The 24,912-nt window shown below is 38.5% G+C and overlaps 1 protein-coding gene across 4 annotated transcripts in view; it reads right to left on the minus strand.

Moving 5' to 3' along the window:
- LOC132378520 (lysine-specific histone demethylase 2) overlaps positions 1–13,492 on the minus strand; it is a 75,650-nt gene extending 62,158 nt beyond the window's left edge. For 2 of the 4 annotated variants that reach the window (XM_059945476.1, XM_059945475.1), the window contains exons 1-3: positions 13,187–13,492; positions 5,808–5,911; positions 3,320–3,441 (exon numbers count right to left, since the gene is read on the minus strand). In XM_059945476.1, coding sequence (XP_059801459.1) covers positions 3,320–3,441; positions 5,808–5,911; positions 13,187–13,310 — 350 coding nt within the window. In that variant the 5' untranslated portion in view covers positions 13,311–13,492. The other 2 variants (XM_059945477.1, XM_059945478.1) reach the window with 2 other exon arrangements.
- Positions 13,493–24,912: the final 11,420 nt, after the last annotated feature.

The raw sequence follows: 24,912 nt of genomic DNA on the forward strand, positions 1-24,912 counted from the left end.
GAATGACTGAAGAATCTTATAGGGCGCATCGTGGTGTAGCGACAAAAGCTGCTGATCTGGGTTTTATCATAAACTCTGACGTTTTTTATTTCAGTAACTCCACAAGAAACATACGCAAATTGTACACTATAAATTTCCCTAATGTGTAGGTTTGTGGAGCAATTCAGGAGAGGTGTGGACAAGGATGTAAGCTATAATCTATTAATAAGACATTAAATGCATTTTTTTCCATTTATTTGGACCTGGGTTATATTGATGCGGTGACAGATTCTTTTTTTCAAATGGCTTCAGCTGTTCTGGCAGAAGTACCCTGAGAATACTGCTGCTGGAAGTGAGGGATTCCAGGATCTATATCCATAAGCAATGAGGGAGCTGCAAGATATTTTCGAGTCAAGATGCTGTGCAATTTCAAAGTGAACTTGCACATGGTAATGTTTACTTTATCCACCTTGGTGATCAAAGTCATGACTTAGGAAGTTTGAAAAGCCTGGGCAAATAAATGCAGTGCCTTTTATTAATGGTACACACTGAAACCACTATTACCAGTGAAGAAAATATATTTATTGGATCATTGATACAACAGCAATCAAACAAGATTGATTTGATCTGGATGGTCATGATATTCTCAATGCATCTAGGCAAGTGGAAAGTATTCCATTGCACTGTAGAGGCTTGGTGGCAAAGGCTCGGACAGTGATTCAGAAACTACATTGTTCAGAATAGGCTAACAGAAAATATTCCTTTCACCTCAATCAACAAAAAACCAAGTATTGCTTACTAGTTCTCAACTTAATATTTAAAACAAAATCACAGAGAAGTTCCACATGATGCAAACAAAAAATATTACATGTTTATTTGAAAGCATTTTCAAAATGGTTACTATTTTTAAAATTCAATTTACTTTTCAGATTTTCTCAAACAAACAAGCAATATATATTACTTAAAAGATAACAGAGCCAAAGGTCTTACTTTAACATTCAACATGGTCAGAAAATGCAAAATACCAACTGTATAAAAGTTGGTTATCCATTGTAAAAGGAATAAGTTTATTTTGAATTAAAGGTCTCTTTGCTAATAAAGATTTCTTTATCTCATCATCAACATTCATCTTAGCCCATAAATCAATCAAATGTTTTAATATAGGAGATTCTTTCTTTTCCCGTATCCATTTAGATTCCCACTTATATATAAAATCTTCTGGTATATTTTCTCCTATTTTATCTAATTCTATTCTAATCCATGCCGGTTTATCTTCATCAAAAAAGATGCAATAAATCTAAGTTGATTTGCTTTATAATAATACTTAAAGTTTGGAAGTTGTAACCCTCCTAGGTCAAATTTCCATGTCAATTTTTCCAATGATATTCTTGACATCTTACCTTTCCAAAGGAACTTCCTCACACATTTATTTAACTCTTGAAAAAATTTCTGCAGTAATTGTATTGGTAGTGTTTGGAATAAATATTGGAATCTAGGGAATATATTCATTTTTACAGCATTTACACTGCCTACTAATGTTATTGGTAACGCCATCCGTTTATCAAGATCTTCTTGAATTTTTTTCAATAATGGTAAATAATTTAATTTATATATATTTATATAAATTCTTTATATAATCAACTCTACATTTGGTTTCAAAAAGGGATTAGATAAATAGGAGATTGTTTTGAAGGAGGTATATTAATGTCATTTGATCAATTAAAGAATAAATACAAAATATTTTTTGTTATTTCCAATTAAGGGCTTATTTAAGAGATAAATTGGGTCAAACAATGTTATTGCTGAAACCTAATGAAATAGAAACTTTAATTCAAAAAATTAAAAAATTTATTTCTTGTGTGTATAGTTTGATTCAAAAGCAGGCAATTAAACAAGGAATTCATAAGTCAAGACAAAAGTGGGAAACTGATTTGAATATTAAAATTGAAGAAACAAGTTGGTCAAGACTATGTCTTGACAGTATGACAAATACAACAAATGTCCAGTTAAGATTAGTGCAATATAATTTTTTACATCAATTATATATCACACCACAAAAAATAAATAAATTAAACCCAAATATAGTTGATTAATGTTTCCAATGTAATCAAGAAATTGGTCCTTTTTTACACTCTACTTGGTCTTGTTTTAAAATTCAACCTTTTTGGACAAATTTAAGAATTTTATTGGAACAAATTATTGGAACACAACTTCCACATAATCCAACATTATTTTTACTAGGCGATATTGAAGGGATAAAACCGAAATCCAAACTGAATAAATATCCAAAAGAATTCATAAAGATTGCATTGGCAGTAGCCAAAAACGCTATTGCAGTTACTTGGAAATTGGATTCATACTTAAGTATAGATCATTGGAAGAATGAAATTTTTAGTTGCATTCCACTTGAAAAAATTACTTATAATTTAAGAGATAAATATGAAATATTTCTGAAAATTTGGCGCCCTTATTTACAAAAGATAGGATTAAATATATAGGTGCTCCGAAGATAAAATTATTGGTTATCTGGGGAAAGAAATAAATATATATACTAAAGCTATTATGAACTCCATGAAGCATGTGGGGATCTTCCAATATCCAGGCATTCTTTCTTTCTTTCTTTTTTCTTCTCTCTTTTTTTTCTTTCTATAGGGATATGTTGGGGGAGGAGGGGTTAAGGGGAGGGGGGAAGGGTTGATAATTTTTTTTATAATTTTTTTTCCTTCGGTAACCTATTCGAAAATTCAATTTAAAAAATTTTTATAAAAAAAAGAAAATGCAAAATACTTGTAATGTTGATTATCATTTTCACCCAATTCTGGATTTATTATCATCTGGTATGGTCATCCAATGATAGCATTAGATCTATGTCAGTTTAAAATTATAAAAAAAACAATTCCACTAAAATTAATAATAAACTATTTTTATCTGTTCAAAATCTATAAATTCCTTTCCCTCCACCTTTAAATTACAACTACCATGCATAGTATTCAAGGAGCAGCAATAAAACAGATTTTTGTTGAAGCTTGACTGTGATGTTACTGCCTTATTATTCAAAGGACCCATTCATCATTTCTGTGTGGAATTTGCATACACAAGCTTCTATTGAGTATTCTGATTTCTGCTCACATCCCAAAGACTTGCTGGTAGATTGACTGTAATTTATCCCTTAGTGTAATTAAATGGTAAATTATTCAAAAGTGGTTTAGAGGGACAAAAGAAAATAATGAGATGAATGGGAGTACTAGGGTGGAAGTTGATATGAGTGCATGGGCTCTATCTCCTCTTTCTATGTTATAAGTAATATAGTGTTTTTGCAATAAAAATTAAATTGACTTGCCTTTCTGCAGCACTTGCAAAGCAAACAGGGTGTGTTGCAGTACAGCCAGCTTTTTCACATTTTCTGTATTTCTTTTCACAACCTTCTTCCTCTTCTTCATTTTCAAAAGTTTTCTTTTTGACCTTTATAAATTCCAAATGAAGGCAATATGAATCTGTAACTGAATTGGAGGACTGACACAACAATGTCACATAATCACTCCTTGTGGCATTATTTTAAAAGATAAGTTTAACTATTAAAATCTAAATTACAGTGCAAAACGTATTAGGGTAAGTCTAATATGCTAAGTCTTCCACAGCCATCTTTAAAATAATATGGAATGTCAACCATATGCACCATTAGTGGCATATCACTTACTACTGCTCACATTCATCTGCAATGACATCCATCTTGCATCTTCCTAAGCTGGGAATTGCAAATAGAACAATGGGAAATGGTGTCTTCAGCAAAAAAACAAAGCAAAATTCTGTGCATGTATCACAAATTCTTGAGGATATTTGCAGTCTTGCAAGACCACAGTGATCATTTTGCACTGCAAATCAAAATATCCTAATTTAAACTATTTTTTGTTCCCTGAATTTGCCAAAAGTTGCATTATTCTTGAAAAATTCTATAGTTTAACATTAGTTTAAGGAATAAAAACTCCTATATAGAGCATTCACAAACAAGGGAAAATCTGCAGATGCGGGAAATCTAAGCAACACACACAAAATGCTGGAGGAACTCAGCAAGCCAGGCAGCATCTTTGGAAAAAGAGTACAGTCAACATTTTGGGTCAAGATCCTTCATCAGGACTGGAGAAAAAAAAGATGAGAAGTCAGGGTTAAAAGGTGGGGGAAGAAGAAATACAAGGTGATAGGTGAAACCGTGGGGGTGGGGGGAGTGGGGGAGAGCAGTAAAGTAAGAGCTGGGATGTTGATTAGCGAAAGAGATACAAGGCTGGAGGAGAGAGAGAAGTAGAAAGAGAAGGGGGAAAGAGTACCAGAGGGAGAATTATGGCTACCCACTCAATAGCATGACAGGCCCAAACCAAAGTTACTATAGTAACCACATCATGGGTCAGCTCACAAAGGGACTGGTTGCTGACTTGAACCATGGTAAGTATAACAAGCACACGCAACTGTTAATGTTGCTCCTCCAATCTGAGTATGGCCTCATTGTGACAGTAGAGAAGGCCATAGACTGACATGTCAGAATGGGAATGGGAACTGGAAATGCATGGACACTGGGAGATCACGCTTTTTCTGGTCAACAGAGCGTAGGTGCTCAAAGTACTCTCCCAATCTACATAAGGTCTCAGCAATACACAGGAGGCCACATCAGCATCACCAAACACAGTATATGACCCCAACAGACTCACAGGGTGATGTGTTGCCTTACCTGGAAGGATTGTTTAGGGCCCTGAATGGTAGTGAGGGAGGAGCTGCAGGGGCAGGTGTAACACTTGTTCCACTTACATTGATTAGTGCCAGGAGGGAGATCAGTGAGGAGGGACGAATGGACAAAGGAGTTGCGTAGGAAGTGATCCCTGTGGAAAATAAAAAGGGGGGGAGGGAAAGATGTTCTTGGTGGTGGAATCCTATTGGAGAAGGCAGAAGTTATGGAAAATAATGCAGAGGCTGGTGGGGTGGTAGGCGAGGACAAGAGGAACCACAGCTCTGGAGGAGTGGCAGGAGGATGGGATGAGGGAAGACCTGCACAAAATGGAAGAGATACAGTTGAGGGCAGAGGAAGGGAAGGGCCTTTCTTTGAAGGAGGACAATATCTCCTTTGTTCTGGAATAAAAAGCCTCATCTTAAGAGCAGATGCGCTGGAGACAAAGGAATTGAGATAAGGGGTTAGCATCTTCACAAGTAATAGGGTGGTAAGAGGTATAGTCCAGGTAGCTGTGAGAGTCCGTGGGTTTATAATAGACATCAATAAATAAGCTATCTACAGAGAAAGAGACAGAGAAATCGAAGTCTCCGAAATGGACCAGGTAAATTTGAGGGCAACGTGGAAGTAGGAAGCGAAGCTGATGAAGTGGACGAGATCTGCATGGGTACAGGAAGCAGCACCAATGCAGTCATCGATGTAGCATAGGAAAAGTTGGAGGTTGACAAGTGTAGGCTTGGAACTTAAGACTGTTCCACATAGCCAACAAAAAGGCAGGCATAGCTGGGACCCAAGTGAGTGCCCATGGCTGCACCTTTCGTTTGAGAGAAGTGAGAGGAGCCAAAGGAAAAATTGAGAGTGACGACGAGTTCTGCCAGACAGAGAAGAATGGTGGTGGAGGGGAACTGGGTGGGTCTGGCATTCACTGATGGCTAAATAGTTGTGTGAATCACCTTTTTAAACAAAGCTTTGTAGCAAGTTGTATTAACACGAAGGGCAAAATAGCATTCTCATTAATTCAAATACTTTGAAATCTATCAGGTAAAAGGCTATACCCATTGGAATTACATTGAAATCTGCAATAGATATTGGCTTCAATAGCTCTGTACAAAACCTGTCTTCCAGATGATCTCAAAGGGGGATTATTATCCACTGAAGTTTCAAGAATAGCTGGCCTTTTCTTTGCTCTCATTCGCCCACTCATTCCACCCAAGGCATCTGCAAATAAGTAACATACAGGACATAAGATTTTAAATATTCATCCTTGAATATTCAAATTTAGAAAACAAGCCAGAACAGCACGTCTTCGTTCACCAAATGTATAGTAATAGTTCACTAAATGTGTTTAATTTTGAATCTTGTTACAAAGCAAGCTGAAATGTAATAACCCTCAAATATTTTGATGTGATTCAAGAGATTTTGAGCAACACCACCAGAGGAGAAATTAAGTAATAATTAAGCTAAAAAGAAAATTAAGCACTTAGCCAAAAATATTTTTTTTAATTGCAGTCATAATGAAGGACAGAACTTATTCCTCCTTCACAGAAAAAAGTCTCTTCAAGATATTACATTAGAATTTGTTGTAAATTGTGTTTGCTGCATAAACAAATATAAACATGTTAATACATATCTGATTTACTGCTTTCACTTTGGCAACTTCTAATTAAGATTCTAATTCTAAAAAATATCAGGTACCCATTTAACACGACCACCTTGAGTAATATATACTTTAAAAAATGGCAGCAAAGGACTTTGTTCCATAGCCACCAAACCCACTTGGTCTAGGACAAATAAAACACAATATATCCTAAAGGACTTCACAGAAGCTGTTCAAAGACATGGCTACAAGCTAAAAGTAGATATAGGACAGCTCACCAAAAGCTTGGTCAAATGTCAAAAATGCGATAATTAAACATAGGCAGGAAAGGAAATTACAAGATTATAAATTCTCCATTGGAACTAGTCTGGAGAATTAGTAAACACAAAGTACACTGCAGATGCTGTGGTTTGTACGTGTTGGTCTGGAGAACTTACTTCAAGATTCAAGTACAATTATTATCAAAGCATGTATAAATTATACAATCTTGAGATTTCCTTGCTCACAGGTAGCCACAATGCAAGAAACCCAAAAGAACCCAATGAAAGAAAAAAATAAAAATAAAAGGCCATCACTTGACACGCAAGAGAAAGAGAATAAAAAAATACAAACCATGCAAACAATTGAAGCAAACAACAGTGTTCTGAACCAAAATTCAGACCTCAGGTCTCAACTCCTGAGTAGCCTGGAGCAAGCCCAAAGCATCACTTATCAGTTCATCATATTAGCGGGCATGGAGCACAGCAGTTTTCACAGCCTCAATGCCACAGAGATGACCATTCCATTCCAGAGAATAACCGAAATATGCTCTCCCCCAAGAGACCAACACCTTGTCTTTTCAGTCTAACTGGGCCGGACATTAAATGAACTAAACAACAGAACAGCAAAAAGCTCTGGCAGACTGGAGAGATGACTGAAGATTGCAAACAGCGAGTGAAATCAGATCCGGGCCCGTATTTAATTTGTACCTCGCAATCGGATCCACGCACCACTACCTCAAAAGGCTCCGGACCTAGATCGCATTACCCAGTGACTTGCTCCAGGCCCAGATTTTGCTGCCCAGCACTCACTCTGGACATAGACCACAATGCCCAGCAACTCACTCTGGGCCAACTTGACGTTAGAGGTTCAGAATATGAGCTTTTAGACGTCAATGCGCTGAAGAAGGTTAATAGGATTGTGTGACAAGATTGTGGAGATTGATATCATAAAATTGAAAGGTTATCATGCAAAATAGTAACATACAACATAGTAAAAACGTATGAGAGCAAGTGATGGGTGTAGTGGTCAGGGTCTAATCAGTGATTACCTCAGATGTATGGAAGCTAGAAAACTGAAGGGTAGGTAGTAATATATCAAGTATTCTAACAGATGTACTAAAGACATAGTTACGTTTTGATCAAATATTTTGAGGTAGAATGGAAACATCATAAAAATACAGATAGGTGGTCTTGAGTTAAAATGTATTATCAGAAGCTGCAACTGTCCAGTTAGCACCATTTTCTGTAAGGCTAGCCTACTCCATTTTTGGACATCCGCTTAGCAAATGTGTTTTATGCAAGCAACATCAAAATATGCATTAAGTACTTTTTGGTATTACTACGCTTGCCTGGTGGGTTCTGGGACTGTGCTTCAGAGAAACTGGTACAATTTGGTGTAAACTTTGCACAAGAAGCTTGATTGTTTCCAGAAATTTAATTTTTAGATTAAACTCCTTCAGCTGGTGTACAATAATAAAGTTTCACAAAAGAATTTCTGATCCACTCTCAAAGAATAAATGAAATACAAAGAAATCTAGACAAATTATTTCCGTATTTGTGAATAAGAATGAAAGTAATTCAATTCCCTTCAGTACGAGCTTGCAAGTGAGTAAGCTTAAGAAAATGACCTAACGTTGAGAAGAATTGTCATTTCATAGGCATTCAGTAATTTGCACCATATTCCAAGTTTAGTACTTGGAATAAAGAAATTCCAAGTAAAGAATAAACAATAAAGAAAACAACCATTGTTTTAAATCATTCAGCCACTTCTTCATCATGCTCACCAGTGAACCTGTATATTTGATCATAGAAACAAAAGTCAAACTTATGCAGTTTTTTAAAATATATAAAAGTGTCCCAATTACAGTATAAGGGACCTTATACAATTGGAGATATGCTCAGCAATGTAAAATTAAATACTTAATAACCAATCAGCCAGAAAGATTGAGAATCTCTAAGGCTAGTACTCATAGCAATTCCAACTTACTTGAGATAAATCCTCAAACTTCTTTCAGAATTAAATGTACTCTTCACATCGTGTGAGAATGCATTAAAAAATGCTCCAATTATGTTAACAAAGCTAATCTAAAGCCAAGTAATGGGAGTTTTGTGTTAATTTTGTTCCCGCCGTAAGAACAAATGCTCATGTAATATGGACTGAAGTCAGGAAAGTCACCCTCAAGTTTGGAAATACAGTGGATTATTGCAAGAACATCTTATTGAGCTGTGCAGAGTGATATTACGGCTCAAGTCAAATTCAAACACACCAAGTAAAATATCAGGGTTACTAGTGATAGTCAAAACAAGTTTGCACAGCTCAAGGAAAAGTGGTTTTCAATTGGATTTCCCATTTCTTATCCAGTTGAGTGTGGGTTTAGTCAAGCTCCTCACCAGCTATCAAAAGCTCGGAACAGTCTTTATGTGAAAAGAGGTGATCCCTGATTATCTTTAAACAAGTTGCAACCAGGTATCAATAACTCACTAGTTAGCATCAGTCGCAATGATCTCACTAAATGCTCAAAGTAACAATATTAAGCACTTTTTCATTACTTATTGGAAGAATATTATATATACTATAAATATATAATACATTTGAAATAGGTTTGTTTTCATATTCATATACACCTGCAACATTATATTTAACGCAACACCTATAACCTGTTAAAACAAATATTAGTATAATAGTACGAGTTAACTTTAATTAATACAGTTGACCAAAAGAACTTTAACAACTAACGGAAACTATGGAGGACGGGAACCGAAGTAAATGTAAGTCACAAGTGGGTCACAAGCAGACAAAGGTTGAGAACCACTGAACTATAGTAAACAAAATTTTTAAAAAGTAACATTTTAGTGCAATGGGTTATTAACCCAATAAATATTACCCATCTTTGCATACACCGAACATTAAAAGGACTCAAGGATCTTCAATGGAGATTTATCAAACATCAAAATTCATCTTCACAAATTCTTTTTTTTAATTAATTTTTAATGCATTTCTACAAACCAACTACAAACAAAAATCCCAACAAAGTGAAGATTAATACAGTGCAAAATAAACATGTCAATTATATAATTCATAACACTAAGGAAACAGCACCCAGAATAAAATTATATAAAGTTAGTATCCTTCCCTCCCTCCTACTATGAAACTCCGGACCAACCATTACAATGTGTAAAAAAAATTAATTGGAGCATTCGACCCCACAAAACTGTAAATATAAATTGAAAAAGAATAATAATGCCTACTACTAAAACTATAATGTAATTTCCATCCAAAAGAAACCACAAAACTTACAGAGAGAAAAAAGCTGAAAGTAAGGGATTAAAAAGAATTAACTTAATCTAAAGGGGAGTTATGAAAGTATTCAAGAAAAGTTCCCCGCACCTTTTGAAATTTTATGTCCAAATTGAGAAGTGAGTAATGAATTTTTTCAAGGTTTAAACAGGACATATCATTAAGCCATTGAGCGTGAGTGGGTGGGGCAACATCTTTCCACCTAAGGAGAACTAAGTTAGTTCTAGTTAGAACTAACTAACTAGACTTCTCTAAGGAGACGTCTAGCCAAAAGAGAGGCAAAAGATAATGTTCAACGTTTAGCATACCTCCCTCACCCAAGGTACCAAAAAGGGCAATCAGAGGATCAGGTTCGAAGTGGCAATTAAGAATATGGGATAAAGATTAAAAAACTACTCTTCAGAATTTCTCTAGACTAGGACAAGCCCAGTACATATGGATAAGAGAAGCCTCGCCACCTTTACACTTGTCACAAACAGGACTAATGTCAGGATAAAACCGCAACAATGTAGTTTTAGACATGTGAGCCCTATGTACAATCCTGAACTGTAAAAGACAGTGGCGAGCACATAAAGAGGTTGAATTAACTGACTTAAAAATTGAATCCCAGACCGCATCAGATAAAGAAATATTTAAATCACGCTCCCAAGCAGTTCTAATTTTATCAAAGGGGGCATGCCTCAAGGTCACTAATTTATCACTAATAAAAGATACTAAGCCTTTACCCAATAGATTAATACAAAGAAACAGGTCCACAATGTTTTTCTCAGGCATCTTAGGAAAATTAGATAATAAAGGGTTAATGAAAATGTCTAATTTGAAGTTATCTAAAAAAAAATGGGTATTAGGTAGATTAAACTTTGCAGACAGTTGTTGAAAAGTTGCAAAATGATTATCTATGAAAAGATCTTCAAAGTGACTAATGCCCTTTCTGTACCAATCATGAAATGTTGAGTCTTGCAGAGAAGGTAGGAAAAGATGATTATGTAAGATAGGACTAGAAAGAGAGAAACCATGAAGGCCATTAAATACAAATTCTAAATTTCACCACATGCCGAGGTTACTAGAACTTGTCAATCCAACTTATCTCACTGGGATGCAGTGAGATAAGTTGTAATCCTAACAGGAAATCTATGCCTTTACAATAATTTAAATTGCATAATTTCTATACAGATTTCTCTTCATTCAGCTTCAATTCCTGTTTGAAGATGACAGAAAAGCAACTCATCAGGAATGCCTAGAACAATGCATTTTTTTACAAAAAATGACAGCCAAAATCGTAATATATAGAAAATACAACAGAATATAGGCTCTTCTGCCCACAACACTGTGCCGAACATGTACTTACTTTAGAAATTACCTTGGGTTACCCATAGCCCTCTACTTTTCTAAGCTCCATGAATCTATCCCAGAGTCTCTTAAAAGACTCTGTTGTATCTGCCTCCACCACCGAATCCAGCAGCCCATTCCACACATTCACCACTCTCTGCGCAAAAACATACCCCTGACATCTCCTCTGTACCTACTTCCATGTACCTTAAAACTGTGTCCTCTCGTGTTAGTCATTTTAGCCCTGGGAAAAAGCCTCTGACTATCCACATGATCAATGCCTCTCATCATTTTATACACTTGTCAGGTCACCTCTCATCCTCCGTCACTCCAAGGAGAAAAGGCCAAGTTCACTCAACCTATTCTCTTAAAGGCATGCTCGCCAATCCAGGTAACGTCCTTGTAAATCTCCTCTGTACCCCTTCTATAGTTTCCACATCCTTCCTGTGGTGAGGTGACGAGAACCACGTACAGTGCTCCAAGTGGGGTCAGACCAGGTTCCTATATAGCTGTAATATTACTTCTTGGCTCTTGAGCTCAATCCCATGGTTGATGAAGGCCAATACACCAAACGCCTTCTTCACACAGTCAACCTGCACAGCAGCTTTGACTGTCCAGTAGACTCGCATCCCAAGATCCATCTGATCCTACACACTACAACAAGTCTTACCATTAATACTATAGTCTGCCATCATATTTGACCTACCAAAATGAACCATCTCACACTTCTCTGGGTTGAACTCCATCTGCCACTTCTTAGCCCAGTTTTGCATCCCATCGACATCCCGCTGTAACCTCTGACAGCCCTCAAACAAGTCTTCACAATTGCCAAAACTGGGATAGAAACTGATACAAGAAATGATATAACTACATTACACAAAACTTAAAATTTTCCAGATTGAACGAAGTTAACTTGTTGCATTTGTTAGAAAGCTTAATGTAGCTAGCATTTAAATAGAACCAGCATAAATTTAAAAAACAGCTTCCACAATTTCAAGACTTGCTAAGTTTATAGAAAGAAAATTTAGCTGAACAATATCAGACATTCAATTTTCTAACACTTATTACGATTTTACAATTCAATTTTGGTGGTGTGAGTGAGAATGAAAAGTCTTACAAACTGTTATTATTGCCCATGTTAGTTTAGTTTAGTGTTTTTTTTCCATATATATTCTTTTATATATTTTCAAATTTTTTTTTCTTTTTCTTTTGATGATTATTTTTGTTTTTTTCATATATAACTATATAGACTCGATTGATTAATGTACTTTTTTTGTTGATGTTCAATAGGATATTATCTTATTATTAATGTAATTTCAAGTCTATTGTATTCATAACCTATTCTTTATTATGTTGTTTTTTTATATTTATATGAAACTCAATAAAAAGATTGAAAAAAAGAAAAAGAGAATGAAAAGCTGCTAGATCGAATTTATTTAGCCGAAAAAAAATCTACTAACAAGAATTACTGATAAGTTGTCCTCAGTTTCTTCATTTTTGCAGCTGTCCACTACGAACATCGTATTATTCCGTCGAAAACCTTTCCATTCTTGCTGAAAAACCTTGTAGACAATGACTAAAGCACAGCGTGATGCAAACGATCAGATTACATTGCCGCCACATTAAAGTACTGACTGGCAAAATAAAACACCTTAGAGTAATGCAATGGGTAAATCACCAATAAATTGTAACAAATACCAATGCGAGACAATAGGAACCGCTGGTCAATGTCACGAACAGCAATCGCCCACCTCGGTAACATTGATCTTGCCTTGTTGGTGATAACGTAGATCCACCCCTCTTCAGGGACCCTGATGTTTGAACCTGAAACCGGTGATTACAGGTCAGGCATATCGTGACAGAAGGGAGGGTGAACGACAGCTGGAGAGGCCATGGGCCCGGTGATTGGGGAGAGGGAAGGGGAGGCGACCAAGTCCCGTTGTCCTTTTTATGAATTACTCGACTCCCGCCCGCTGGAAGTGGAGGCGGGCTGAAGCCACGGCACTCACCTGTGTCTGAGTAGTACATCGCGGTGCGGCTCGGCGCTGCCGCCGCTCTCTCACTCCGGTTCCGGCGTCGATCACCACTCGGCCCCGCCCCCCTCTCCCCCGTTCCAGGTCGCCGCTGGCTCATCCGTGCACGTGCATCCCTCCGCCTGCCGTTCGCGCTCGCTGCCCCTGCCACCGCGCGCCTTCACAGCCGCCACCGCCAGCTCCAGATCGTCCGCTCAACTCACAGCGCGCGCCCCCTACCTCCCTCTCAAACGCCAGCTCGGATTCAGCCGGCCTCTCGGGCCGCACGCGCGCATGCGCACAGTCCCGGTAGCGCTCAGCCCGCAGACGCGCATGGGCATACGCCCAGGCTCGGTCCACAAGTGCGCATGCGCATTCCTCTTCCAGCAGCCCAGCCCAGCCCTTCCCTCTCTCCTCCAAGTTGAAGGTAGGCTATCCGCGCGCATGCGGGCTTTCTTTTAGGCGTCTACTGCTGTACTTCTATGTAGTGAGTGGGAGACGCCGCCAAACAAATGCTAGTATCTGGAACCTTCGATTTCTTATTTTAAAATCGCTTTCCAACGCGAGTTCCATCAGGTTTTACCTGCCTGCGCGGGATTTCGCCCGTGACCTTCTATAACTCTTGGTGGCGCACTCCTCCAATGTTTTGCCAAAAGAAACTTGACTCTATGCGAGTTTCTGAACTAAAAGTGTTTCAAACGCTTCTGCTATCAGTGAAGCCACCAGTGATACCTGAGCAACTCACACAAAATGCTGGAGGAACGCGGCAGGCTGGGCAGCATCAAAGGAACAGAGTACAGTCGATGTTTCGGGCCGAAACCCTTCGACAGGACCTGTGGATTATGATTGTTTTCCACAGATGCTGCCTGGCTTGCTGAGTTCCTCCAGCATTTTCTATGTGAAGTGATAGAGACCCTCAGTCTTTTTTGAAGTTGCTTACTACTTGGCACAGCCTGGAAGAGGCAACCATTTTTATCAATTTGAAGCCGAATAAAATATTAGCCAAAATAAAAGTTATCATTCTTATAATGCCAATTAGTTTAAATCTGCGTACTGTGATAATTGTTAATCGTTAAGAGAAGCACGTTTTTTTTCCATTATCTCCAGACAAAATTTTATGTAGCTTGCATTCCTGATTTCAGGATCCCTAATGCAGCAATCACTGACAATTACACTTTATTGTTGACAGTAACTTAATTTTTGATGTAGTTCAAATTCAGTTTCAAAATTCAATTTATTATCACTGACACATGCTGTAAAATTTGTTGTTTTGTGGCAAGGCATAAAAAGTTACTAGGTTACCGTGAACATAAATCAATAGTGAGGTAGTGAGAAAGGTCCTGGTAGTGACGAAAGGCCTTTGCCTAAAATGTGGATGCCAATCATCATGAAGTATTTTGACGGCTGATAATGGCACATACAGTATAAAGAACTCCATTCCTGCCACATTGGACATTCACCAATATGCTAACTGACAGAACCACTCTACAACAAATGCCATAGTGTCAGTGAAAGACAGCATAAAAGAAAAAAAGGGCATATTATATTGTAAAAACCAGCAGGAAGCTGGCAGATTAGGAACTTTTTAAAATTGATCAAAGGTAACTTAAAAGTGATGAGGAGAAAATACAATGGTGCTTGAAAGTTTGTGAATCCTGTAGAATTTTCTCTATCTCTGCCAAAATATGACCAGATCTTCACACAAGTGCTAAACTAGATAAAGTGAACCCAATTAACTAAGTAACACAAACATGATTCTACTTCATTTATATATTGAGGAAAATTATCCAATATTACATGTACTTGCTGGAAAAAGTAAGCAGACCTGTGGGGTAATGCCTTTTACACAATCTATTTGTAGTCAGGTGTTCCAATCAATGAGATGAGTTTGGAGGTGTGGGTTGGAGAGGTGCTCTGCCCTATAAAAAAGTACACACTGTCAGGTTACTGACAGAGCCTGCTCTTCTCAAGAAAGATCTGTTTATGTGCACCATGTCCCAATCAAAATAACTTTCAGAGGATCTTAGAAGAAGAACTGCGAGTTGCATGAACCTGGAAAAGGCGACAGAAGTATTTCTAAAGACCTGAGTGTTCATCAGACCACAGTAAGAGAAATTGTCAACAAATGGAGGAAACTCAATCTTTCTAGGAGTGGGCATCCTCCAAAGATCACACCAAGAGCACAAAGTGCAATGCTTTAGAAGATGAAAAAGAACCTAGGGGTAACAGCAAAACACCTGCAGAAATCCCTAGAACTTGCTAAAATCTCTGTTCATGTGTTTTCCATCAGAAAAACACCGAACAAGAATGGTGGTCAGGGAAGGACACGTGGAAGGAAACCACTGCTCTTCAAAAAAAAACCAACAACCTCTTACTCAATGTCACCAAGACCAAGGAGCTGATTATCAACTTCAGAATGAGGAAACCAGAGGTCCATGAGCTCATTCGAGGATCAGAAGAGGACAGGGTCAGCAAGTTTAAATTGTTTTGGAGTATCTGTCCTGGTCCCGGCATGTAAGTGCAATTACAAAGAAAGCATAGCAGCACCTCTACTTCCTCAGGAGTTGTCAAAGACTCAGCATGCTATCTTAAATTTTGACAAACTGCTATAGATGTGTGGTGGAGAGTATATTGACTGAATGCATCACAGCCTGGTATGGAAACAGCAATCTCCTTGAACGGAAAATCCTATAAAGATTAGTGGGTATGGCCCAGTCCATCATGAGTAAAGCCCTCCCCACCGCTGAGCATATTTATGCAGAGCAATGTGACAGGAAAGCAGTATCCATAATTAGGGATCTCCACCACCCAGGTCATGCTGGCTTTTCACTGCTGCAATCAGGGAGAAGGCGCAAGAGCCTTATGACTCACACCACCAGGTTCAGGAACAGTTAATATCTCTCAACCATCAGACTTTTGAACCCAAGGGGTAACTTCACATGCCCCAGCATTGAAATGTTCTCACAACTGATGGCACACTTTCATGGACTCTTCATCTCATGTTCTCGGTATTTATTCCTTATTTATTTATTATTATTTCTTCTTTTGTATTTGCACAGTTTGTTTTCTTTTGCACACCGGTCGATTGCCCAAACTGGTGTGGTCTTTCATTGATTATATTCTGGCTATTACTCTGATATGGATTTATTGAGTATGCCCACAAGAAAATGAATCTCAGGATTGTATATGGTGACATACACAGTATGTACCTGGATAATAAATTTACTTTGAACTTTGACTTTTATTTGAGGACAGATTGAAGGAGGTTACAGCTGGAGAAGCTAAATTTGAAGCTAACTTCCCTCCTTGCCTTTATTCCATGGTCCACTGTCCTTTTTTACTAGATTCCTTATTCTTTAGCCCTTCACCTCTTCCATTCATCTCCTCCTAACTTCTTACTTCTCATCCTCCCCCCCTCCCTTACCCACACACCTACCTTCCCCTTCACTTGGGCTCACCTCTCATCTGCCAGCTTGTACTGGTTTCACCCCCCCCCCCAACTTTCTTATTCTGACTTCTGCCTCCCTTCCTTTGAAGTGCTAATGAAAGATCTCAGCCCAAAATGTCAACTGTTCATTCCCTCCCATAGGTTCTGCTTGACTTGCTGAGTTCCTCCAGAATGTTGTGTGTAAAACTAAATCTCTTCTTCCTAGAGTAGATGAGGTAAAGAGTGGACATTATCAAGGTTCATTAAAATGTAAGCAGTATAGAAAGACAAGACACCAGGAAGTTTTTCCCATATGTGAGTTTGATAAAATTACAGGGGATAGATGTAGGATAAAGGGTAAGAAAATTAGAGCAGAAAGGAGGGGTCCCTCATCATCCAGAGACTACTAAATGCCTGAGAGAGAGAGGCTGAGGCTGGTTTGCTGACAGTACTTTAGAGGTGTGCAAATGAGCACTTGAATCATTTAGGCATTGAAAACTATAGACCAAGGCTGGGCAATGGGTTTAATAGAGGAGGTGCCCTCTGGTCAGTTTGTACAAGTTGGGCTGAGTGGCCTGCTCCCATGCTGTATGATTCTATAACACCACGATTTGGACTATGTGAGAGAGAATAGCTTATGCAAGGGAATGGTATTGACGGAAGCTCACCTAGACCGATGGGCTGAGTGGCCCCATATGTTGTAAGAAAATATGAAAATCATGAAATGTGGGATTTTTTGTTAAAATCCAATTTTGATGCTGTGTGGCTTATTTGTCAGTTGAAGCTTCTGTTTTGCTGCATGACTGACACATTTAAAAATCCATTTATGTGTGTTGATCATACACACTCAGTGGGAACTTATATACCTGCTTGTTAATGCAAATATCTAATCAGCCAATCATGTGGCAGCAACTCAATGAACAAAAGCATGCAGACGTGGCCAAGAGGTTCAGTTGTTGTTCAGACCAAATATCAGAATGAGGAAGAAATGTGATCTAAATGACTTTGTGGACTGATCGTTGGTGCTTCACAGGATGGTTTGAGTATCTCAGAAAGTAGTAATCTCCAGGGATTTTCACACACAACAGTCTCTACAATTTACAGAAAATGGTGCGATAAACAAAAACATCCAGTGAGCAGAGATTCTGAGGACAAAAATGCCTTGTTATTGAGATAGGACAGAGGACTGGTCAGACTGGCTCAGGCTGAGAGGAAGGCGACAGTAATGCAAGTAATCACATGTTAGAAAAGCGACATGCAGAAGAGCATCTCTGAATATACCACACTTCGAACCTTGAAGTGGATGGGCTACAGCTGCAGAAGACCACCTGAGTTCCACTTCTGTACCTAATACAGTGGCCACTGAGTGTCATTATAGTAATTAGTTTGCAGTACTAACTTTTGAGAAAGTAAAATCAAAAAACATATATATTTAACACTCTGATATTTAGAAACATTCAAAAGCTTTCAAACTCTATTAAAAGTAACCACAACCCTGAATTTATGAACATCAACTTCTCTAACTTAAGGGAATTACTCCCTTTTTTTCCCTTATCCCACTGGTCCCCATATGATCCCATTTTCCCCCTGCTCTTTTAATCTGCCCAACGTCCACACATTCCTTCCACCATTCTCCTCCTCACTTTCTCCCCTTTATTCCATGTTACACCATAGCAATCAGATCCAGTCTTCTTCAGCCCTTTGTTACTTCCACCCACCAACTCCCAGCATGCTACATCATTCCGACACTCCTCCCTCCCTTATCTTGTCCCCCTCACCTGGATTTGCTTATCTTCTACCTGCTCTTGTTCCATCCCTTGCCTACGCCTTTTTATACTGGCTATCTCTCAACTTTCTTTCCAATCCTAATGAAGGTCTCAGCCTGATTGTTGACCACCCATTTTCCTCTATAGATGCTACCTGACCCACTGAATTCCTTTAGCTCTCTTATATGTTGCCCTTGAATTTCAAGTCTTTTTGTGATTGAAATAAGAAAGTAGCAGTGAAAATTCACGAAGCGTTTCCTTTCTGAAAATGAAGAACCTTTTTGTTGGATAAAATTCTGGGTTTTGTGTGATATCATCACTATCTGTTCTCCTGAAGCAGCCATGTGTACTGGAATGGATGCACCAAAGAGAAAGAAGTTGAACAAATATGGAGTATGAGGAAATTTTGAAATGACCCTGGAAGATTGGATTGCACATCGGGGAAAAGAAACATATTGGATGAGATTCACAGGTGAGAATATATTTTCACTTTCAGACTACTAATTTTTTGAACAACACGCACAAAATGCTGGGGGTGCCCAGCAGGTCAGGCAGCATCTATGGAAAAACGGACAGTCAATGTTTCGAGCCAAAATCTTTCGGCAGGACAGGAGAAAAAAAGCTGAGGAATATATTTGAAAGATGAGGGGGTGAGATGAGGGGTGAGAGAAACACCAGGTGATAGGTGAAACCTGAAGGGGGAGAGATGAAGTAAAGAGTTGGGAAGTTAATTGATGGAAGAGACTGAAGGCCATGGAAGAAAGAAAAAATGGGGGGAGGAGCACCAGAGGGAAGCGATGGACAGGCAAGGAAATAAGGTGATGGAGGGGAAAGGGGATAGAAAATGGCGAAGGGGGAGAGTGGGAGGCATTACTGGAAGTTCGAGAAATCTATGTTCATGCCATCAGGTTGGTGGCTACCCAAATGGAATATAATGTGTTGTTCCTCCAACCTAAGTGTGGCTTCATTACGTTGGTGGAGGAGGCCATGGATGGACATATTGGAATAGGAATGGAAAGTGGAATTAAAATAGGTGGCCACTGGGAGATCCTGCTTTTTCTGGCAGACAACATAAATGCTTGGTGAAGTGGTCTCCCAATTGACGTCAGCTCTTACCGATATACAGGAGGCCACACCGGGAGCATGTGTATGACCCCAACAGACTCACAGGTGAAGTGTCGCCTCACCTGAAAGGATTGTTTTAGGCCCTGAATGGCAATGAGGGAGAAGGTGTGGGGGCAGATGTAGCACTTGTTCCACTTGCAAGGATAAGTGCCAGGAAGGAGATCAGTGGGGAGGGATGAATGGACAAGGGAGTCACGTAGGGAGTGATCCCTACAGAAATCAGAAAGGTGGGGTGGGGGAGAAGGAGTGAAAAATGTGCTTGGTGATAGGATCCTGTTGGAGGTGGTGGAAGTTTCGGAAAGTTATCTGCTGGACACAGAGGCTGGTGGGGTGGTAGGTGAGGATAGGAGGGACCCTATCCCTGGCAGGATGGTGGGTGGATGGGGTAAGAGCAGACATGCATGAAATGGAAGTGATGCAGTTGAGGGCAGCATTGATGGTGGAGGAAGGGAAGCCCCTTTCTATGAAAAAGGAAGAAATCTCCTTTGGTCTAGAATGAAAACGTTACATTTTTGAAATTAAATTTAAGATTTAATCTTCTGCTTTTTCCACATGATATGTATTAATTAGCAGATCAATATGTTCTTCTTCGAGGTCTAGCCAGTTGCTCCTTAAGGATATGGTTAGGTTGTTTATCTTAAAAGACATTCAAAAGAATTGTGTCAAAAGATGAACTGATACATTCACAGCTTAAAATTCTGGTAGAATTATCCAAATATCATCTGTTGGTTCTGCATGAATAGGTATTAGGTGTTGTAGTGGGTTTATTTTATACTTATAAGGAAGTGTTGCTATTTCATTCTTGACCTAATTTTTATCTTGATGTATTAAAATAATTTTAATGCCAAGTGTATTTTCAGGAAATACTCTGGAATAATCCTGACTCTGATGTCAAGTATATGTGCATTAAAAAATAGTAAGCATACAGATGTGCCTCTGGGAACTTGGGAAAGCTATCTTTGTGTTAAATGTTGCGCCTCCAGTCATAGTAAGGTCATCGGCTATTGCAGCCAACAAAATGGGAATGCATCCATTCCAGGATTTTCTGACACAGGCAAGTGACCCTCATTTGCTGTCCTCTAACCCACTATACCCACAGTCATCTCAAGTGAATGTTTTATTGTCCTTGACAATTAAAATTTGACACCTTGATGTTCACATAAACTTGCCACAACCAGGAATTTTTAAACCTATTTGTTACTTAGCGAAAGGCTTCATGTGGAAATCGGGTGTTTCTCAGGAGTGTCTGGTTATTGTACTGTATATTGCTATATATGCTTCAAGTCAAAGGTCCAATTTGTGTCAGAAGGGACTGTAATATTTCAGGATTTTGACCCCTTGGATTGGAAATTATTTTTGTATCCGGTTGTTAAAATTTAATTTACTGGAAATTATTTCAGGGAATATATATGAAATATACACTCAGTGATCACTTTATTAGGTATAACTGCTCGCTAATGCAAATATCTAATCAGCTATTTGTGGCAGCAACTGAATGCACAAAAGCATGTAGACATGGTCAAGAGAATCAATTGTTCAGATTGAACTCCAGAATGGGGAAGAAAAGCGACTGACTGTGAAATAATTACTGGTGCCAGACATATCTCAGAATATCTCAGAAATTGCTGATTTCCTGGGATTTTCACACACAGCAGTCTCTAGAATTCACAGGGAATGGTGCATAAAACAGAAAACATCCAATGTTTGGCTGTTTTGTGGGCAAAAATACTTTGCGAATGAGAGAGGTCAGAGTAGAATGGCCAGACTGGTTCAAGCTGACAGGAAGGCAACGGTAACTCAAATAACCATGCTCTACAATAGTTATGTGCAGAAGAGCATCTTCAAATGCACAGCACGGCAACCCTTGAAGTAAATGAGCTACAGCAGCAGAAAACCAGACTCCTGTACCTAACAAGGTGGCCACTAAGTGTATATTCATATATGAATAAAAATATATGTTTATATTTAAAGTAATGATGGGGTTTAAGATATTGCTGTTATAACTCACAAAAAGAAGAGCCAATTTTATTCATGAAATGCCAGTGGAGAATGAAAAGTTGAGTCATTTGATAGGTGCTCAAATATAAAGATAATAGTAAATTTTAATAGCAGTTTAGCAAGTGAAAGATCACAAGTCATTGGCTCCAAGTATAGTTTGGCCTGAATAGGATCTCTAATAGTTTGTTGTTTTCTCATTGAGAAAATGAGATTACAAGGATAATGTGACATAATTGATTTGAGTGTATGAAATAACACATATGAAGGTCTGCATCTGAGTCTTTAAATAAAACCAGAATTGACCCTGCGTATTTCAACTGGTCTTCATGTCCACTCATTCCCTCAGTTTAAAAAAAATATTCCATCCAAACATTGACTTGTTCTGTTGCACCGGCATTATAGCCTTTGAGTTGAGAATACTTAAGATCCACAACCCTCATATGTCCTGAATAATTTTTACGTTAGCCTGAGACTGCCTCCCTGTTCTAGGCTCCAAACTAGAGGAAACAACTTTCTGCAACTGTACTCTCAGTCCTGCTCAGAATCCTGAATGCTCCAAGAAGATCACTTCTTGTTATTCTAAAGTCTGATGAATTTAGGCCACCCTTTCACATTCTTTTCAGACTAATTCATGTTCTATGACTACAAATGTACAATGTGCCAACTCTTAGGTGAGTATGCTTTTGCATGGATTTGGAAACACCTATGAACAGCTTCATGTAGTTAAAAAAAAGCATGCTTGTTAATCTGCTATTGGATTTACAGTATTTGACCAAAATGTTCAATGGTCTGATTCTCAAGATATGAGCAACACATAGCAGTATGATAAAAATGAAGCAAATTCTTCTAACTTAATGGTCACATTTTGATACAATGGCATATTGTACATTATCGTATAAAGGGTTTTTTTTTCTTCTTGGTACTGTTGGGAAAGGGTTTCTTTGTTAAAAGCAGGAATGTTTCTTTGTTGCGAGAGAGTGCTGGAAGCTTGTTTGTTACAATTTACTGATAACGAGAATGGTATTCCTTTGTAAACCAAATGGGGATTAATGTTCTTTCTTCTGAGTCTGTAAGCTTTGGTTGACGGGCTTTTGGGCAGATCGGCGCGAGGGGGTCGAGAGAGAGGACGCAATGCTCTAAGCTGGGCGAGGATCGGACCCCAAAGGGGGGGGGTCCGAGGCCAGGAGGTCTCTGAGGAGGGGGGATGAAGCTAGATGTGCTTGGTTGACCACTCGGAGGGCCTGAGCTGCGAGTCGAGGAGTTCGGAGGGAATCGAATGGTGGCCAGAAGACTTCAGAAATTGAGCTCCAACGGTTGTGGACGAAGTGGTTTGGACTTTGATAAGTTTGGCGCCTTTTCTTTATTTTTTTTCTCTTCATATATACTGTATCGTTATTAATCACTTAGTTATAGTAACCTTTATAAATTGTACTCATTTAATCGCTTATGGTGTACTTATGGTTTTTGGGTGAGGCGGGGACATCACACAGCATCCACACCAGCTGATGGCCCAGTTTGGCTGGGCCGAAGGCTGCTCCCCCTAGACGAAACGAGCTGAGCGAGCCTGAGGCGACCCAGGGGGTTACAATCATTTCTGGAAAAATGGAGCAAAGATACAGGGGAGACATTGTTGGCTCTCCTTACTTGAATACACAAGGATAAAATGGGTGCTGTAGTGGAGAGTGAAATGCTGAGGCACCATTGTACTCAATATTTTATTGATCTGTAGGAAAGTATAATCCAGTGTACCTGTTCTCACTATAACAGCCTTCAGATAGGTGCACCAGTTATTGATTTTGACATATTGTGAGCTGTGACTTTGATGACTTGTACAGTGGCAATACACTACTGTTTGTTTTGTTTGAAACTGTGCCAAAATGAGTGGACATCGAGAGAATGTTTCCTATGGTGGGGGAGTCTTGGACCAGGCATCATCCCTGAAGAAGAAAGCAGAGCTTGTCTTTTAAACACCAGTTATAATCGATACCTCTACCCAGCTGAAAGCCTGAGAAGCTTTTTCATCTAATGTTGATCTTTGTCAGAAACTGCTAAATGTTGTGACTGCAATCAATACTAAGCAAATCTAAATTTGTAACAGAGGCTAAATTAGGAATGTGAATAAATTGTGTAAATAAGAACTGGAAATAACAGATCAAGCATGAGAAACAGCAATTGAAAATTTATATATAGTGATGAGTCTGAGCACAAGTTAAATGTAGAATGCTGAAGAAGAAATTTAAAAGTGGTGATGCCAGGAGTTTAGTTTCCTATTCTTTATATGGCTTAATATCTTGCTATATTCAACAGAAAACTTCTAAGATATGGCTAGGAAACAGCTTCTTGCAGTTGCTGAACAGAGACTATCCCAGATTCCTTTGTTTTGGAAATATTTCTGCCATAGTTTACTCTGATTTAAGAGCTACAGTGTGAACCAGGGATATTGTGAAAGACCAGAGAAGGACCAACTTAGAACACAATGAAGTTGATAGATTCTTGATTAGTCAGGGCATTAAGGGATGTGGAGGGAAGGCAGGAGTCTGGTGCTGAGAGAAGAAATATATTAGCCATGATGAAATGGTGGAACAGACTCAATGAGTCAAATGTCCTAATTCTGCTCCTGTATCTTATAATGTTGTCCCAGAAGAAAGCATTGGTTGAGAAAAAGGAGAATTTTTAACTGTCAAGGATATAATTGCAAGACTGGGATGTGGAGATTCATATTCTGAGGTTCTGCAAAAATTCAGCTTGATGAGCAAGTATTTTCGATTTGCTACGCGACCTGCAAAAACAGAAAGTAGAGAGTAAATTACAGTGGTTTGTGAATGCTGTCTAAGGTAGAGTGGGTACAAAAGAGCCTATTAGAAAGTGATAATAATAGTAAATTCCATAATGAAGGGAATAGAGTCTTCTCAGAGATGAGAGAAATTAGAGCCTTTAATGGTGTGTTTTCCATCCTGTGTGAAGGTAAGAGATTTCCACCAGCAATTGTAGAGGAATTTAGAAAGGAAGGGAAAACATCTGGTTAACAAAATTGATGTCAAAGCAACAAATATAATTAAAAATTTTGGATAAGAATTGGGAGCTGGGCAATAACATTTTAAAGCAGGAGCTTTACAATTTCAGCATTAGTTGCTTGTGCTTTATGCCGGTTGCTATAGAAACACACCAACATGCAAGTTATAATGTCACTGATGGTAAAGAGCTAGTGTAAGAAAGAGGGAGATAGATGAAGATATTTATGTGAAAAATATGAGAAATATTAATAAAAAGTTTCTGCTCATGGAGATTTCAAATGCTGAAACATTAATTAGTAAAGGTTAGGGTGAGGAGGATAACAAAATAACCCAGTATATCAGAATGTGTAAGGAATAAAGCACACCATAGAAGGGAAGTAAAAGTGGAGAAAT

The sequence above is a fragment of the Hypanus sabinus genome, chromosome 20, assembly GCF_030144855.1.
Source record: "Hypanus sabinus isolate sHypSab1 chromosome 20, sHypSab1.hap1, whole genome shotgun sequence".
Lineage (NCBI taxonomy): Eukaryota > Metazoa > Chordata > Chondrichthyes > Myliobatiformes > Dasyatidae > Hypanus > Hypanus sabinus.